Below are 17,093 nucleotides of genomic sequence, written 5' to 3' on the forward strand. Positions count from 1 at the left end.
GGCCAGGAATTCAAGACCAGCCCAGCCAACATAGTGAAACTCCATCTCTATTAAAAATACAAAAATTAACCAGATACAGTGGCACACCCCTGTAATCCCAGCTACTCAGGGGGCTGAGGCATGAGAACTGCTTGAACCTGGAAGGCAGAGACTGCAGTGAGCTGAGATAGGGCCACCGCACTCCAGCCTGGGTGATAGGGCAAGACTCTGTCTAAAAATACAAAAAATAGGCCAGGCGTGGTAGCTCATGCCTGTAATCCCAGCACTCTGGGAGGCCATCAGTGCCCTGGCACCATGGTCCTCTGGTGAGAGTGCAGCCTGAGCGATCTACAAACTGCCTTCAAGGTCTCTCTTCCATTGTCCTGGTGAAGAGCACAGCCCTGATCCACACAGGCCTCCTGACCCACACCCTCGTGTTCTCTCCCAAACACACTTTCTTATCTGTTCAATATGGACAGGCTGAGAAGGCTAAAAATTTCCCAAATGTTTAAGTTCTACTTCCCTTTTGATTATAAGTTCTGTCTCTAAATCATTCCTCTTTTCTTTCATTTTCCTAGAAACATTCAAGAGAATGAAGCTGCTCCTTCAATACTTTCCTTAGATATTTCTTCTGCCAAATTTCAGGTTCATCACTCGCAAGCTCTGCCTTCCAGAAAACACTAGGAGCACAATGCAGCCAAGTTCTTTGTCACTTTATGACAAGTGTCACCTTTCCTCCAGTTTCCAATAACATGTTCTTCATTGCCATCTGAGACTTCATCTGGATGATTTTTCCCTTCCATGTTTCTATTTTTTTAAGAGACTGAGTCTCCCTATGTTGGCCAGGTTGGTCTTGAAGTCTCATCCTCAAGCGATCCTCCCGTCTTGGCCTCCCAAAGTGCTAAGATTCCAGGCATGAGACACCAGGCCTGACCCCCTCCATATGCTACCGACATTCTGTCCAGCTCTCCTCTTCTGAGCCCTCACCAGAGTCACCCTTAACCAAGAGTCACAGGGAGAAGACAGCCACCCACATGCCAAGAGACAGGCCTGGAACAGAGCCTTCCTGCACCGCCTCAGAGGGACCCACCCTGCTGACACCTTGGGGGTGGACTCATGGCCTCCAGGATTGCGAGACAGTAAGATCTGTTGTTGAGGGTGCCCAGTCTGTGGTCCTGTAAAACAGCCCTAGGAAACTAACGCAGCCTGTTAGCCCACAGATAGTGGAGAGGCGGAATGAAATAATACTAGAAATATATGTGAAATAATAATAGAAATAAAGCACACAATGAATGTAATGGGTTTGAATCATCTCCACATCATCCCTTCCCCTTCTCCCGGGTCCATGGAAGAGTTGTCTTCAAGAAACCTGGTCTCTGGTGCCAAAAAGTTTGGGGACCGCTGGTGTAAATGTTTCTAAAAATAGTTAAGCAACATAAGGTTTACCTGCTACAAATAATGCAGATTTAAATGCTAATAACAATGGGTGCAAATGAAAACACTCTTTCTGTGGTCCAGGGAATCTTAACCATTCTATCAGAAAGACTTGTAGCTTGGAACTGCAGCTGCCTTCCCACATCCTGTCCACTGTAAAGCCCTGCAACACACACACATGCACACACGCACGCACACACATGCACACACACGCACACACATACCCTGTGCTTCATGCCCTCACCAGGGTGTCCTGGGAGAGAATGCATGTTTTTAGGAGAAATGAAGACAACTCAGGCCCCTCATTCTCCTGGTGATTGCACAAGTGCCTTCTCTGCAGACCATGCTTCAGTGCCTTTCTTGGTTCTCCCTCTTACTGAAAGAGAGAAGCAGAGACCCCTACCCCTGTCACCCACCACCTCCACCCCTAGGCTGCCCCAGGCCCAGGTTCCAGAAATCTCCCAGGATCCAGGAACTAAGGGCAACCACTGGGTTCCACAGCTGCTAGTCCATGGGTCAGGCGCCTTTCTGCGAGCTGACAAACCTTGGCTCTCATGCCCCACACCAAGCCAGCCACACCGCCGTCCCCCCACCAGCATTATTACTGCCTCCTGATGTTAGCCCTGACAACCCTACTTGCTGATAATCTTGCCCCTCACACGCTGGTCCAGGCAAGCCCAAAGGCTAGTACCCTCCACCCACCCTTCCTGGGGGCCACTCTACTTTCTGCTTGCCCAGATGTCTTCACCTGGCTTTACCAAGCTAGAACAGATAACAGGGATGAGCCCCCGGCCTCTACTAGGAATATTTGCCAAAATGCTCTCCATTTAGAAGGAGGAACAGTGATGGGGCCTACGAATGACCCCAGGATGGTTACCCAAGCAACAAGAAGGGCAAGGAGCCCAGTTTCCTGCCCTTTCCCTGGGAGGATGTGGCCAGGGCAGCACAAGGCTCTGGAGACGGGTAGGTAGGAGAGCAGATCCAACCTCCTCTTGAGCTAGCAGCCACCACCCCAGGAAGCAGCAGATGGGGACGCACAGGCAGAGCCCCCAGTGCTGTAGAGAAGGGCCAGCAGATCTGTACTCAGCCTCAGCCCCAGGGAGCTACAAGACAGGCTGAGACCCTGATAGGTTTGGATCTGTGTCCTCACCCAAAACTCATCCCTCCTGTGTCAAGGGAGGAACCTGGTGTGAGGGGATTGGATCTGGAGGCAGTTTCCCCCGTGCTGCTCCCCTGAGAGTGAGGGAGTCCTCAGGAGAGCTGATGGTTTCAAAGTGTGGCACTTCCTCGTTCTCCACTCACTCCCTCCTGCCGCCTTGTGAAGAAGGTGCCTGCTTCCCCTTCGCCTTCTGCCATAATTGTAAGTTCCCTGAACTGTGAGTCAATTAAACCTCTTTCCTTTATAAACTACTCAGTCTCAAGTATTTCCTTTTTTTTTTTTTTTTTTTAACAGAGTTTCAATCTTGTCACCGAGGCTAGAGTGCAATGGCACCATCTAGGCTCACTGCAACCTCTGCCTCCCAGGTTCAAGGGATTCTCCTGCCTCAGCCTCCCGAAGTAGGTGGGATGACAGGCGCCCGCCACCACGCCCAGCTAACTTTTTTTGTATTTTTAGTTGAGACAGGGTTTCACCATGTTGGCCAGGCTGGTCTTGAACTCCTGACCTCAGGTGATCCACCCGCCTCGGCCTCCCAAAGTACTGAGATTACAGGTGTGAACCACCATGCCCGGCCTCAAGTATTTCTTTACAGCAGTGTGAAAACAAACTAAAACCCCTTCCCTGAGGTGCCTTCTGCTTAGGCAACCAGCTGCCCCATGCTCCTCCTCTGCCCCCTGGTCTTTCTGTTCCCCTGATGAGGGCCAAGTGATCCACATGGCCAGCCCCAGAGCCATCCTACTGCAGCCCGTGTGGCTGCTGGAGAGGCCACGCTCCTTTCCTCACCCCAAGGGGCCCTGATACGCTCTTTGGATCCTGGAGGAAACTGATCCCCCATTCTCACACTGGTGCAACTTCTTCCAAGACCTCAAAGCTGGACAACGTGAGCCGGTCTTTTTAAATGTCTCCACTTGCTAGGGCTGTCACTGGGACAGCACTAGAGGGTGGTGCCAATGGATGAATGGATGGATGGATGGATGGACAGTAGTCCAGGGATGATGTCCCTGTCTGAACTGAACTGGGCCCTTCCTCCAATGAGCAGCCTTCCTGAGTGAGTTTATACAATTGTCCCTTGGTATCCATGGAGGATTAGTTCTAGGGTCCCGGGGATGCCAAAATCCATGGATGCTCAAGTCCCTGATATAACATGGCCTAGTATTTACATAAAAGCTATGCACATCCTCCAGTAGACATTAGACCATTACTAGATCATTTATGATATGTAATACAATGCAGATGCTACCTAAATGGTTGTGATACTGTATTCTTTAGGGAATGATGACAAGAACAAAGTCTGCACATGTTCAGTAGAGACATAACCATGCAATTTATTTTCTGAATATTTTCCATCTGCTGTTGCTGAATCCACAGATGCAGAGCTCCCGGATATGAGGGCCAAGTGTGCTTTGAGAGTAGGGTGGGTGAGGTTGCTAATGAGTACAGGGGAGCAGCTGTCGATCAGAGGTCCCTGCATTGAGGCATCTGGACGCCCTATCTTGGGACTTGAGACTCCGTTTGAGTGGCACAGGCAGACTGAGTCCAGGTCAAAGTTCACCCCTTGAAGCTTCATTTTATCCCAAGCTCTTTCTGGACCCTGGAATTTGGCATCCCCTAGGCCCTGGCAGGAAGGACAGATGAACCAGATTTTAGATAACATGTCTGGAATAGAGTGAGGCCCTACTGTGTGCCTGGCACTTTCCCCACAGGATCCTCTAGCTAGAACATTCAAGGGTCATGGTGAGAAATACTCAGTTAAAATATCAGAAATTTTAAAAAAAAGATACCATTAGAGACACGAAAATACCATTAAGTAATAGCAGTAGCATTTGTATTCTGAGATTCAACAGTAGTGGTCACTTCCCTCCATCCTTATGTGTATCCCACACCACCCTGGGTGAGGAGGGCTGAGGTGAGGGAACACCCGTGGATGCTCTGATACTGGTCCTGGGCCTCGGGGGTGACAGTGATGAGGAACTGGGTGCACACATGAATGGGGCAGCCAGGCCTGGCCAGAGAAGGCACACACACGTGCACAGATGTGTTTACCCATGTACAGGTGTGCACGCATGCACACAAACACATTGCAGGCAGGCATGTGGCCGCCTCAGGCAGCGGAGGACCCTGACTCTGGGCCCTGCTGACCCGGGCAAGGCCCCACTGTGATGTGTGCCATGACCTCAGAATGTCACTGGTGCTTAGCACCAATCCGCTCTCCGGCCTGCCTCTGTGTTCTACGGCAGTTACCCACGCACAGTGGTATCAGCTACACACGCACGGTGGTATCTGGGACCAGTTTTGTGGACTCAAAGGTTTTCTACCTGAGAGGCATAACGCAGGCCAACTGATTCATCGGAATCAGGTGAGTGCGACCTGCTCTCTTCCCTCCAGGCTGACTTGGGGACAGTGGCTATGCTGTGGGTGGTGTTGGCCTCTGGGCAGCTACCGAGGAGGGTCATCCCTGAGCACTCACCGGGCGCCCGTTCTACACTGCCAGTGTAGACGATTGGCTCTTTCGTCCTCATGGTGGCTTCATAGAGTGAGTGCTGTTCCCTAGTGTACCCATTCGACAGGTGAGACGTCTGGGGTCAGGGAGGCGGTTACCGGCCTGGGAATCCAGACAGGACCCTGGGTTTTGCTCTCAGCCCTGCCGTACGCTGTGCTGGAATTCAGGCCTGAACCCTGTGACCTCCCTGCCCTAGATCCCAAGTCTTCCCAGGTTTCCCATCCTGATGGGGCAGAGCCTGGCCCTGGCAGAGCCACTGGGATAGATCCACTGTGGGTGGGGGAATAGGAGGGTCCTCAGAACACCTCTGTGCCCTAAGCTGGGTCCTGATGGTGGCTGTGGGCCTCACTGAACACACATGGTCCCTTGTCCTGGGGAGCCTTCTGTCCTTGGGTAGCTGTGGGAGACTATCTTCTCTTCTGTTCAAAGGGGTCCGGGCACTGGGGTTCTCTCCACATATTTCTTGCTCTGTCTGGTCCTTTCGAGGCCTCGCCCTCCTTTTGCCCCAAGTGTTCCCAGGAGGGATGGTCCATCCAGGTGTTCTCTGGGGCCAAGGACCCACTGTCCTTCCTCAGCGACCTGGGAAAATGAAGCCCCCTCCTGTAGGGACAGCTCAGAATGGTGGAGTCCAGTCCCTCCCCGAGTGAGGGTTTCCACTAGCACAATAGATCATTTTCATCCCCCAAACCGAACACCCTCCTGCTCAACTGGCATTATTCCTAAAGTGGCTTCACTGTTCAGACTCAACAGCCACGGGAGCCAAAGTGATGAGTGGAGAAGAACAGAGCAGTCAGGAGAGATCTTGTTCCCTGTAGGAAACTGGACATCTCTGTGGTCCTGAGCATCCCAGGAGGCCGATTGTACAGAGACCTCTGGTCGCTGACCCCAGTCTCCCTCCATATCCCTGGAATAGCCCATCATGGGCCCTTCACCCTTGGCAGGTGGACACTATTCAACCTGCTGGGGCAGGTGTGCCCCCATTTCATGGCATTTGGGGATGATGGGACTCTCTGTCGAGGTCGCACTGTCCTCAAGTCCTTGGGATGATGCCCACCCCTGCTTGGGACTGGAGACTGCAGAGACTCATGCATGTGTGGGACACTAGGTCTGGCGCCTTTTTACCTGGGGGCGGTGGTGGAATGGGGGTTACGCAGCCAACCAGCATCTGGGAGCCTGGCGGGAACGGTTCAGGTGTTCTCCGAAGTTCTCAAGTACAATGTAACTTTTAGATGATTTTGTCTCACAGGATGGTAATCGTAGAGGATGCAGATAGTTTGTGGGCACAGGAGCGAGAGAATATCATCATGAACTATGAGAAGGTACAGGTCGGTCTGCTCCTTGGAGGGAGGCCTCTTCCAGTGCGCCCTGGTCAAAGGGTCCTGGGCTCCCTAGGAGCACAGAGTGGGCACGGGTGGCCACTACCCCCAGGCCCTTGCACCCTTTGCCTTGGACCCCTCACCAAGCCTCCCTCTGGGTTACAGGGACACCGAGCCGGGCTGCCAGAGGACATGGGGCCTGAGCCTGTTGGAATCTACAACAACATTGATCGCTTTGGGATTGTGCAGTGAGTCCTCTGTGCTCCCCTCACCCCTGAAGCACCTTTCTCAGCTCAGGGATGGGTTTGCTTTCAGAAAGGCCTTTCTGAGGCAGGACTGCCTCGCCGGGTCAGGCCAACCTCCTTTCCAGGGTCAGAACTCCTCCCTGACTCCCCTGCAGGTCCAGCCCGAGGTTGCTGTTAGGCCAGAGGGGCGGGGCCCATCTAGGGAGCGAGTGGGAATGGAGACTGGCCTAGGTCAGGCCCCTGGACTCTCAGCAGTTCTGTCCCCAAGTTAGCACAAGAGAAGCGGGGTAGCCTGAGGGTCTGGCCATGTCTACTTGGAAACAACGCCAGTGAAATCCAAGGGTTGTGGCTACAGGGTGAGGGGACGCCTGGCCCAGCCTCAGGGCTGTTGTCCAGCAGGTCTCTGAGGGCCCACCTGCCCCTGTCCTCCCTCATTTCCCTAGAGCTACAGCCCTCACTGTCCCCATGGGGAAGGGGGAAAGGTATGGGAACGATGGGAGCGGTGGCCCTAGGAGAATGGGGGAGAAGATGGGCAGGGCCCCGTTCTGGGTATTTCATGGTGAGGCCAGGGAGGCAGCAGGGCTTGTGGCTAGAGACCCTAGGTCTGGTGCTGGGAAAGGACCTGGGGCCATGTAAGAGGAGCCCAGCCAGGAGTCCATCCCTTAGGGTTCATAGGATGGAGGGACAGAGGATCCCGGGGGAGGTAGGGTGGCAGGGAGCTGATGAGCCGTGCCACTTCTGAAAGGCAAGGTGTGTGGGTCAGGTGCAGGGAGAGGCAGGTGGAAACTGGGAGTCAGAACCTGCAAGGGCCTTGGGGCTGTTAAGTGGGATGGGGCCCTGGTACACCAGGAGTACACCGGGAAGGTCTCAGGGCAGGCTCCCTTGACCCTGGTGGTGTGATGTGGTCACTCCCTGAGGGACTCCTGTCAGGGCCCAGTCGCCCACCCTGGGCAGCCCCCATCCCACCTCAGGCCTGACCTTTCTCAGCTCCAGCAGAAAGCACCCCCTCCAGTCCAGGACGGGCAGCCCCATTGTGCAGCCTGACCACCCCCCACACCAGGGGCCCCAGTAACCCCGGCCAGGCTGGCCCCGCACTCCCTCTTCTCCCAGGTCCTGCCCCTCCTGGGAGTCAGCCCCACAGGAAGGCCCTTGTCCTCCCTTCCCTGTGTCTTTTCCTGGACTGAGCGCTGAGCTGGATAGGGACAGAGCCTGTCCTTTCTGGGGGTTGGGTCCCAGTCTCGGGGAGCTCCAGGCCCTGTGCAGGTCCTCAGTTCTGCCTGGGTTGTCTTACAGTGAGACAGAGCTGCCTCCTGCCACTGCTCAGGAGGCGAAGGTAAGAGCCTGATGCATGGGGAGGGGGCTGGTCCAGGGATGTGGGGACTGGGCGGGTGGTCGGTGAGGCAGAGGAGGCAGCTGGCCGGGGCAGTGGCGGGTGAGGGCAACACGATGTCCCTGGGAGGGGCAGCACTCCCTGCTGGAACTGACCCCAGGTTGCTGTAACTTTGGCAGCTTGATAAGATTCCAAAGTGAGAACCACAGTTGTGGCTTGGGGGTGGCTGCCCGCCTGTGTCAGGACCCCACGTAGAGGCTGGGACCTGACCTAAGACTGGTGTGTCTGTGGCCTGAGGATGGCACGTCCCGGGGTCCCAAAGCCAGCCCACTGGCGCTCATTTGCTCAAAGGCTCTCAACCCTTAGGGTCTGCCCTTCCCTGGCTCTCTCCAGCTGGGTCCACCAGGGATCCAGAGCCCAAGATCCAGCATCCACGGGCGGCTCTGGGAAGCCTGGCAGCTCCGCTAACTCCAACATTCCCCATTTGACAGCAAATGCGGCGGGAGATAACACGAAAGAGCAAGTGGATGGAAATGCTGGGACAATGGGAGACATATAAGAACAGTGAAAAGGTAATGTGTGGAGGGAGAGGCCCCGGGAACCACTCTGCAGAGACAGGGGACGGGCACCCATGGCTGTGGCCTGGCACCGTCAGCCTCTCAGAGGGCGGGTGGCACACTGTCCTCACCCAGAGGACTGCAGGCCTGGTCGGTGATTTGCCTGCCTATTCGTGCAAGCGTCACCTTGCCGGGAGGGAATCTGAATCTAGGGCTGGGACCACCCGGAGCTCAAGGCTAGGGATGCCCTGGTGACCCAAAGGAAGGAGAATGTTCAGATCAGAGTCCCAACTCTGAGTGTCTATCCACTCTTTCAGTCCTGGGAAGGGAGACTGTCTCCCAGCTTAATGTCACCTCTAACGAGGAATCATGGGGCCAAAACCAACCATTTCCAGAATCCTCGGGCTCTGGTCCTCACTGGGGTCGCCCCGTGGCCTGTGACACCAGGTTGTTTTCTGCCCACAGCTGAGAGATCGAGTATATAAGGGCATTCCCATGAACATCCGGGGCCAAGTGTGGTCAGTCCTGCTGAACATACAGGAAGTCAAGTCGAAAAACCCCAGAACATACAAGGTACACTCAGCCGGAGCACGACAAACAGGACAGGCCGTGTCAGGGGCTCAGGTCTCCAGCTGGAGGGAGCATCAAGCCCAGGCTGGGGGGTGGGTAGGATGGTCAGATGCACATCCTGGGCACGGACGGTGACATAGTCGCCACAGACAAACTTGGCTCTGGTGACCCTCCCCGGCTTCAGTAACAAGCCAAAAAGCAGCTTTGTGCAGAAGGAAACCTTCCTGCTTTCCTTCCTTCCCGGAGTGCTGACTGTGGGCTGACTGCCATTTGGGGTTGGGAGTCTTCCATCCGTTCTGAGGCTGCTTCCTCCTCTTGGCCCTGCCCTACAGGTCATGAAGGAGAAGGGCAAGAGGTCATCTGAACACATCCACCAGATCGATGTGGACATGAGCAGGACATTAAGGACTCACATCTTCTTCAGGGATCGATACGGAACCAAGTAAGCCTATGGGAGCCACAGGGTCTCAACAGAGATGGAGTGAACGAAAGGGATGGGGGCTTCCCCGGAGAAGAGGCCAGGGTCACCCAGGAGGGATGACAGAGCTGCCAAGACCTCCCCTGACCCAGGGAGCAGCCGGCACCATGAACTGAGCACCTGGTTCCAAGCCCTGGGCCAGACTGGAACATGTGGGGCCAGAACCCAGGAGGATCCTGAGGAGACAAAAGGCAGCAAACAAAATCATGCACAATGGTGAAAGGTGCTCTCCCGGACCCACGGGGACCCATGGTAGGACTCACGGGAGGGTGGCAGGATGGAGGGCCCATGAGCCTCTCCAGGCAACACTGACAGCACCAAATGCTGGGGCAATTAGGGGTCCTGGAAACTGTCATCCTGGTCTGCTGGGAACAGGACATGGCACAGCCACTTTGCCAGCCAGTTTGGCAGTGACTCACAAAGCTCAATGGACTTGAACCACGTGTCCCCAAAGTATCACAAATATTGAACCCACTGATTTGAAAACTGATGTCCACATGAAACCTGCATGCCACGTCCGCTGCTTGATTCATCGTCACTCACACAAGGAGCCTTCGGGGACAGTCTTCAACATGGGAAGGGGGAGAGCAAGGCTGGTCCTCCCTTCAAACGGAAGACCCAGTGAGAAAAGGGAATGAGCCAGTGATGCCCGCACGAACGCGGGTGGATCCTAGATGCATTTTGCTGAGGGAAAGAAGCCAGACCCAATAAGCTACCACGTAGGATTCCCATTCCTGGGCCATTCTGGAAAAGGCCAAACCATAGGGATTGAGAAGCAGTCTGGGTGGCCGGAGGCTGAGGGATCAGGGAGAGGCTGGGTGCATAGGGGCCACCCTGGAGACTTGGAAGATGAAGGAGTCACTTCAGGAGGGGCTGGAGCGGTCGCCAGGAGACTCTGCCCATTGGTTTACAACCGTGGAGGAACTGTACACCCAAAGGCTGAACTGGCGTGTGTGCAAACTGAAAATAAATAAAGAAAATCATTCAGAGTGAAAAGGATCAGGCAAGTCACTGTACAACTGGGCTATCTGCATGTCACAGATGTGGATTTTCCTGAAACATTTCCTCAAAGTCAAAGGCCCTGAAGAGCTCACTGCTTATCTGGTGAATCATCTGAACCTAAAGTGGGATTTGTTGTTAGGCTTTGTAGACAAAGTGAAACTTACGGCATCTGCACAAAACAAACAAAAGCCTCATTTCTCTGTTTCCTAGGCAGCGGGAACTATTCTACATCCTCCTGGCATATTCGGAGTATAACCCGGTGAGTATTCCCGGCAGTGACGTTCCCGGGCAGTATTTCCCTGTTCACAGGAGTGGGTGTCTGGTGGGGGTGTCGCTGCTTCTTTTAAAATTAGTATTTGTGAGCCACCAGGATATAGGAGGTAGGACTCCGGCTCACTGCTGGCATAAACCTCCAAGCAAGGGGGTGGTCTCAAGGGGTCAAGCTGAGACACAAAGGAGTCGGGGCCTGGACTCCTGGTGTCACCTGGGTCTGACCACCACTTCTCAGAACAAGAAATGATGCCCTCCTCTTGGGGCTGCCCCAAAGCCCAGGAGCTTGGCAGGGTCGCATGCGGGATGGTGCCATCAGGAGACAGTTTGGACAAGGTGCTGAAGTGCCTGATGGACTTGGCTCTTGTCATGAAATGAATTTGCATCCTGAGGAAGCCTCTTCATCAGAGGAAGCCTCCCCAGTCACCTCTGCCCTCTCCAATGACATGAGTCCTCCCAGGTGACCTTAGTCCTCCCAGGTGATATCCTTTCACGGTGACTCTGGCTCTTGCAGGAGGTGGGCTACTGCAGGGACCTGAGCCACATCGCGGCCTTGTTCCTCCTGTATCTGCCTGAGGAGGATGCATTCTGGGCACTGGTGCAGCTGCTGGCCAGGGAGAGGCACTCCCTGCAGGGTAGGTGAACAGGTGCCCAAGGGACCTCATGCAGTCAGACCCAGGGATGGCCACCCTGGCCAGATGATCTCAGCTTTCAGCCAAGGCACCTTCCTTGGCCAGCTCCTTGGGAGTCTTTAGGATGTCTCTGCTGAGGGTCCCACAGGGGTCCGCGGCTGACCCCAAAGCCCAAGTCAGACGCCTTTCATCCCCATCAGCGGAGGGCATCTCATCCTCCCCGTGGCCACCCTCTGTGTCCTGCTGCCACGCCCTCTGGATCTGATTGTGTAGCTGACTCTCCAATCCCTGAGAATCCTGCTGCCCTTGGTGCCCATGAATGGGCCGACCAATCCCAGGTGGCAGCATCTCCCCAACCCGTGTCCCCTGGCCTGAACTCACTTCCAGGAGACGACCAAGAGCCCAGCACCCACCCTGCTCTGGCTGCCGTGTGGTGGCCTCAAGTCATGTTTGCCCTTTTTGCACCCTGGTCCAGGAGGCGTCCAGGGGAACCTCCAGCCAGGCTCCAGGGGATGTTCCTGCCCCACGTCCCCAGAGCAAAGGCTGCATGGTGGGTCACCAGATGGGAGGGTGAAAGGCCTAGAGGTTTGGGGGCCTCTCCAGCTGCCCAGCTCTTCCTGCTGATGGCTCCACATCTTGGGGGAAGGCTCTGATTTCTTGATGGGCTGGGGGCTTCTCAGGATTCCACAGCCCAAATGGCGGGACAGTCCAGGGCCTCCAAGACCATCAGGAGCATGTGGTCCCCACGTCACAACACAAGACCAGGTGGCATCTGGTGAGTTTATGGCGTCTGGCGAGCAAGCTTGGGCTCTTCCCCAGAGACTCTGCCTCCCGTGGAGCTGGAGGAACGGGGACTGGAGCCCCTGGTGGGGCTGGTGACTGGATGAGTCCAGCCAGGGCCTGACCTGGGACGTCGGGTTCTCCATGGGCTGGGAGTTGGATTCCTTTCCTGCCCTGGAGGAGACAGAGGCACAGGGATGGGGGCCCAGCTCCCGCAGAGCAGGGCAAAGGGCAGTGTGTCCACCGGGAGTGTGGGAAGGGGCCGGTGTTGTGGGGAGCCCTGGACACCGCCCAGTGTTCTGCACTAGGGGAAGGGTCTTCAGAGGCCCTGGAAGAGGGAGGTTTTTAGGGCAGCCCAGGGGGCCCTGAGCACCTCTGTTCCTCCCATCAGGACAAGGAAGGTCTTTGCGTGCAGGATTCCTCCTTAGGCTGGCTTCTCCAGACGTTGAATGACGGGGTAAGAAGGCACAGGGAGACCCTGGCTCAGGGACCCTCCTTGCCCTGCAGTGCCCTGCTTCCCCAGCCTGGGGGTCTGGCTCAGCCACAGCCCACAGGAGGCTCCGCCCACAGGGGGGGCCTCACAGGACACCCAAACCAAACCCTCTGCCCAAGAGGGGTCATCCCAGGGCAATGACTGGAGCTCAGGACCAGCCTTATAGGCAGACTGGGCCAAGACCTGACTTGGGAGGGATCAGGGAAGCCTCAAGCCCTGGGCAAGCCCCTCTCTCCAGGAGCCACACTCCCAGTCCAATGAGTGCCCCCCATGAGGAGCTGCAAGACCTTGTCTGACCCAGCGCCCTGGAGGGCTCAGGAAACCCTCATGGGGAAGGTCACTGACTCTGGGGACTGAAGCCCCAGTGGGCTCAGTTCGAGCCACCAGCCCCAGCCTGGAAGGGCTACAGTCTCCCACACCTGCTATCCCCACAGATCTCTCTTGGGCTCACCCTGCGCCTGTGGGACGTGTATTTGCTGGAAGGAGAACAGGTGTTGATGCCGATGACAAGCATTGCCTTTAAAGTTCAGAGGAGTAAGTCTACATGTGCCCAGTTGGGCCTGGGGAGCCCTGGGGTCAGACGCTGACTTACCCGAGGGCAACTTCCTCACACTGTCCTCATGATCCTCTGTTCTGGCCCAGAGGGAGGTCTGGCCAGGTGGGCTGGGCAAGGCACAGTGACACCGAGCCCGTCCCCCACATGACCCAGATGAATGTCGTGAGCACTTCCCTACCCAATTCCCCCAGCCACGGTCTCCTGTGCACATCCAAACCCCTGGGGTGGCCACAAAAGATTCCCGCATCGCCTAGTGGGAGACTGAAGTGGCCACGGGGTATCAGCTGTGCCCCCTCCCAGGGAACTCTCCTGACCTGATGTCCACCCTGTCCCTAGAGCGCCTCATGAAGACATCCAGGTCTGGCCTGTGGGCACGGTTTCGGAACCTGTTCTTCCATACCTGGGAGTTCGATGATGACTCTGTGCTCAAGCATCTTAGGGCCTCTACGAAGAAACTAACAAGGAAGCAAGGGGACCTGCCACCCCCAGGTGAGCTCCAGTGCCATGTCCCCCCCCCATGTCACCCTCTGGGGCAGTCAATAATAGGGGAGTGCCCGAGACCCGCAACCCTACTACCTGGGCCTTCCTCTTCACCTTTTCTTCCTCCTCTTCCTCCTGGACTCTAAGAAAGTACAGGAGGCCCACCGGTCCTCACGGCAGGCGCTCAGTGCGTGTGTACTGGATGTGATGTGCCCGCAGGAGGGCGATGTGGGCAAGACCTTCCAACAAGCCGCCTCCCACATTCCACAGTGTCTCTGTCTCCCCATCACAAGGCCATCAAGGGCACTAAAGAAGCCAGACCCATTTGTGGGAAACCCTGCCCCTCCCTGCAAGCACCCACCACCTCAGAGAGCAGCAGAGGCCCCTCACTCCTGCACGCTCCTCCAAGGTTTCCAGGACAACAAGCCTTGAGCCAGGGAGACAAGGGAATCGGGTGTCCCTGACCCCAGAGCATTCAGGGAGAGGGCACAGGCTGCACCCCAGGCGAGAGCCAGAGCCAAGAATTCAGCCAGATGTGGGAACGGTCAGTCCTGGCATGGACTGGGCAGCCCAGGAAGGCAGAGGGTGACCCACATCCAGGTCCAATCACCCACTGTGGAGATGGGTCCCCATGTGAGGTGACAAGGGGCTGGGTGACATCCAAGTCCCCTCCCACCTGAGTTCTCACTGGGGGCTGTATCCCTGGCCCAACAGCCCTGGGACGAGGGTGTGTGGTAGGAATCCCCCAGCCAGTCCGAACCCTGGGGGCAGTCCTAGGAGCTACCTGTCATGCCCTGATAGCTTCCCCATGCCAGGCAGCACACACCCCTCCCTCTGGGATCAGCAGACTACAGGCATGTCCTGAGTGTCAGACCCCGGGGCCACACAGAGATCCTGAGGACTCCAGAGACCCAGGCAGGTGGGGCCTGGCCGGGAAAGGCCTACATGGGCTCAGTGGAGACGCTGACCACGTCTGTTTTTCTTTCAGCCAAACCCGAGCAAGGGTCCTCGGCACCGAGGCCTGTGCTGACTTCAAGTGGCAGAATGACCCTCTGCAAGGGGGACAGGCAGACCCCTCCAGGCCCACCAGCCCGGTTCCAGCGGCCCATTTGGTTAGTTTCCCCACCATGGGCACCTCGTTCTTCCACATCTTGTCCTGGTGTGGCTGTCCGGGAAGACACCTACCCTGTGGGCACTCAGGATGTGCCCAGCCCGGTCCCGGCTCAGGGAAGACCTCAGGGTTCCTGGAGATTCCTGGAGTGGAACTCGATGCCCCGGCTCCCGACGGACCTGGATGTAGGGGGCCCTTGGTTCCCCCATTATGATTTCGAACAGAGCTGCTGGGTCCGTGTCCCTTCTGAATGTGTCCTGGACAGCCCCGGGACTGTGGGACAGGGCCAGCTCGAGAAGCCCGCGGGGACCCTGACACCAGGCCCTGCCCAGGCCCATCAGGACTGAGGGAGGCCAGGAGATATCCCACTACAACAGGGCACCCCGTCTACGGACAAGAGACTTGCACCCAATTTCTACAATGGCACCGTATCCCAGGAAGACCAGCTGGCCACCTGCTGGCAGGCGGAACACCCTGCGGAGGGGGTGAGATTGGCTTTCACCGCACTGAGCCACAATGTGGACATGGACTTCCAGCCAGCCCTGCACTGCACCCAGCACTGATTCCAACCAGGACGGCTCCTTTACAGCTAGGGACGAGCAGCAGCGCGCTCCCACCTCAGGGCCTTGCCTCTGTCACCTCTACTTGGAAAATTCTCATTTCCCTCCAGGGTTCTAGAAGCATCTGGGGCAGGGCTCATGGCTGGATAACTTCCCAAGACTTAACAACCCAAGCAAACTTCACGTCCTCGTTTTATTTTTTGTTAAACTTATGAAAATTGATTAAGAAAGTGTGCAGCTCGAAAGACCTTCACAGATGGAACACACCAGCCCCCAGATCACAAAGCCAACCATGCCCAGCCCCTCCCAGCACCCCCAGCCGTGTGACCAGCTTTCTGAATTCCCACAACACCGTGTGCCTGCCTTTGTGTTTTCAACTCATAGATGATTAACCCCCTTCATGTTTTAAAATAAATGTTTTCTGTTGAAATTAGTTTAGATATAAAAGATTGAAAAGGCACTACAGTGGCCTCCTACACCTTCCATCCAACTGCCCCTAATAATGACGTTTTGCAGTTCCATGGCACATAACAAATTTAGACTGGGTGTGGTGGCTCACACCTGTAATCCCAGCAATTTGAGAGGTCGAGGCAGGACGTTCAGGTTCACTTGAGTCTAGAAGTCTGGGACCAGCCTGGGAAACACAGGTGGACCCTGTCTCTAGAGAAAAGACAAAGAAATTAGCCTGGCATGGTGGCGGGTGCCTATGGTCCCACTTAGGAGGCTGAGGCAGGATTGCTGGAGCCCATGAGTTCCAGAAAGCAGTGAGCCATGACTGCACCACTGCACTCCAGCCTGGGTGACCGAGTCAGACTTCCCCTCTTAAAAAAATTAGCAATTTAACGTGGGTACAATCCTATTAACTAAATAATAATGTGAACTATTATCTAAGGTTATTAAGGCTGGAATTATCCTATTTTTGCCTAACTTCTCGTACCTGTCCCTAGATCCCACTTCGGACTCGCCCTCTGCCTTCAGCTCATGTCACCTCAGCTTCCTCCAGATGGTTCAGCAAACACACACCTGGGCTGAATGGTAGAGCTGATTGCTCGTACACAAGGGGAGACCTGTGGGCAGGGGTTTTCAAACTTATACAGCAAATGAGTTTTCCATGGTGTTCTGGAGAGCACCCTTTGAGAAACACTTTGACAGTGAATCCAGGCCCCAGTATCCATCAGCTGATGTAGTGAATTTTGTGGAAGCTCAGTGAACACCTGCTCTGCAGGGTGCATGTGAAAGGGGAGAGGATGAGTAAGCTGCAGATAAAGAAGACAGGACACAGGGGGTCTGTCGAAGCTCTATCCCCTGCCTTCAGCACTCACGGATCAAATCCAACTCTTAGGGAATGGTGGCCACATGCTGGGCCAGCTCCAGGCTCTGAGGATCTGAGAGTGAGTGATGCAGAGCCAGGCCTTGCCCTCGGGGAACTCTCCAGCGTACACCTCCCTCTACCCTCCCAGCGCCCTGCAAAGCAGGCGTCAATGTCATTGTTAATGCACAGAGGAGGAACCTGACTGTTAGACAGGTTCCTGGGTTTTCCAGGGTTGCACGGCTTCTGGGAGACAGGTGTGACCCTGAGGACAGGGCACAGGCCAGTGTAATGCCAGGTTGGAATGAGCTGTGATCTGTACCATGTAGAGG

General features: G+C 55.7%; 1 protein-coding gene across 1 annotated transcript; it reads left to right on the forward strand.

Annotated features, from left to right (window-relative positions):
• Window positions 1-4,830: 4,830 nt before the first annotated feature.
• On the forward strand, window positions 4,831-15,885 carry LOC139359541 (TBC1 domain family member 3B-like). The gene is made up of 16 exons (XM_071082660.1): window positions 4,831-4,928; window positions 5,888-6,041; window positions 6,319-6,391; window positions 6,554-6,636; window positions 7,927-7,966; window positions 8,455-8,535; window positions 8,986-9,093; window positions 9,423-9,532; window positions 10,781-10,829; window positions 11,355-11,475; window positions 12,153-12,247; window positions 12,644-12,709; window positions 13,180-13,279; window positions 13,638-13,790; window positions 14,770-15,132; window positions 15,319-15,885. Exons 2-16 carry the CDS (start codon window positions 5,992-5,994, stop codon window positions 15,453-15,455), a joined length of 1,629 nt encoding a protein of 542 aa, XP_070938761.1. The 5' UTR covers window positions 4,831-4,928; window positions 5,888-5,991; the 3' UTR covers window positions 15,456-15,885.
• The last annotated feature ends 1,208 nt before the right edge of the window (window positions 15,886-17,093 follow it).

Source organism: Macaca nemestrina, chromosome 17 (genome assembly GCF_043159975.1).
Source record: "Macaca nemestrina isolate mMacNem1 chromosome 17, mMacNem.hap1, whole genome shotgun sequence".
NCBI lineage: Eukaryota > Metazoa > Chordata > Mammalia > Primates > Cercopithecidae > Macaca > Macaca nemestrina.

What these genes read in the sequence shown, in the direction of transcription:
- LOC139359541 (XM_071082660.1), top strand. Translation starts at nt 5,992, where the DNA reads ATGGGCCCTTCACCCTTGGCAGGTGGACACTATTCAACCTGCTGGGGC. An exon ending in AGGGATCGATACGGAACCAA is followed by an intron (nt 9,533 to 10,780) that starts GTAAGCCTATGG and finishes TCTGTTTCCTAG; the next exon opens with GCAGCGGGAACTATTCTACA. An exon ending in GGAGAGGCACTCCCTGCAGG is followed by an intron (nt 11,476 to 12,152) that starts GTAGGTGAACAG and finishes GGGGCTTCTCAG; the next exon opens with GATTCCACAGCCCAAATGGC.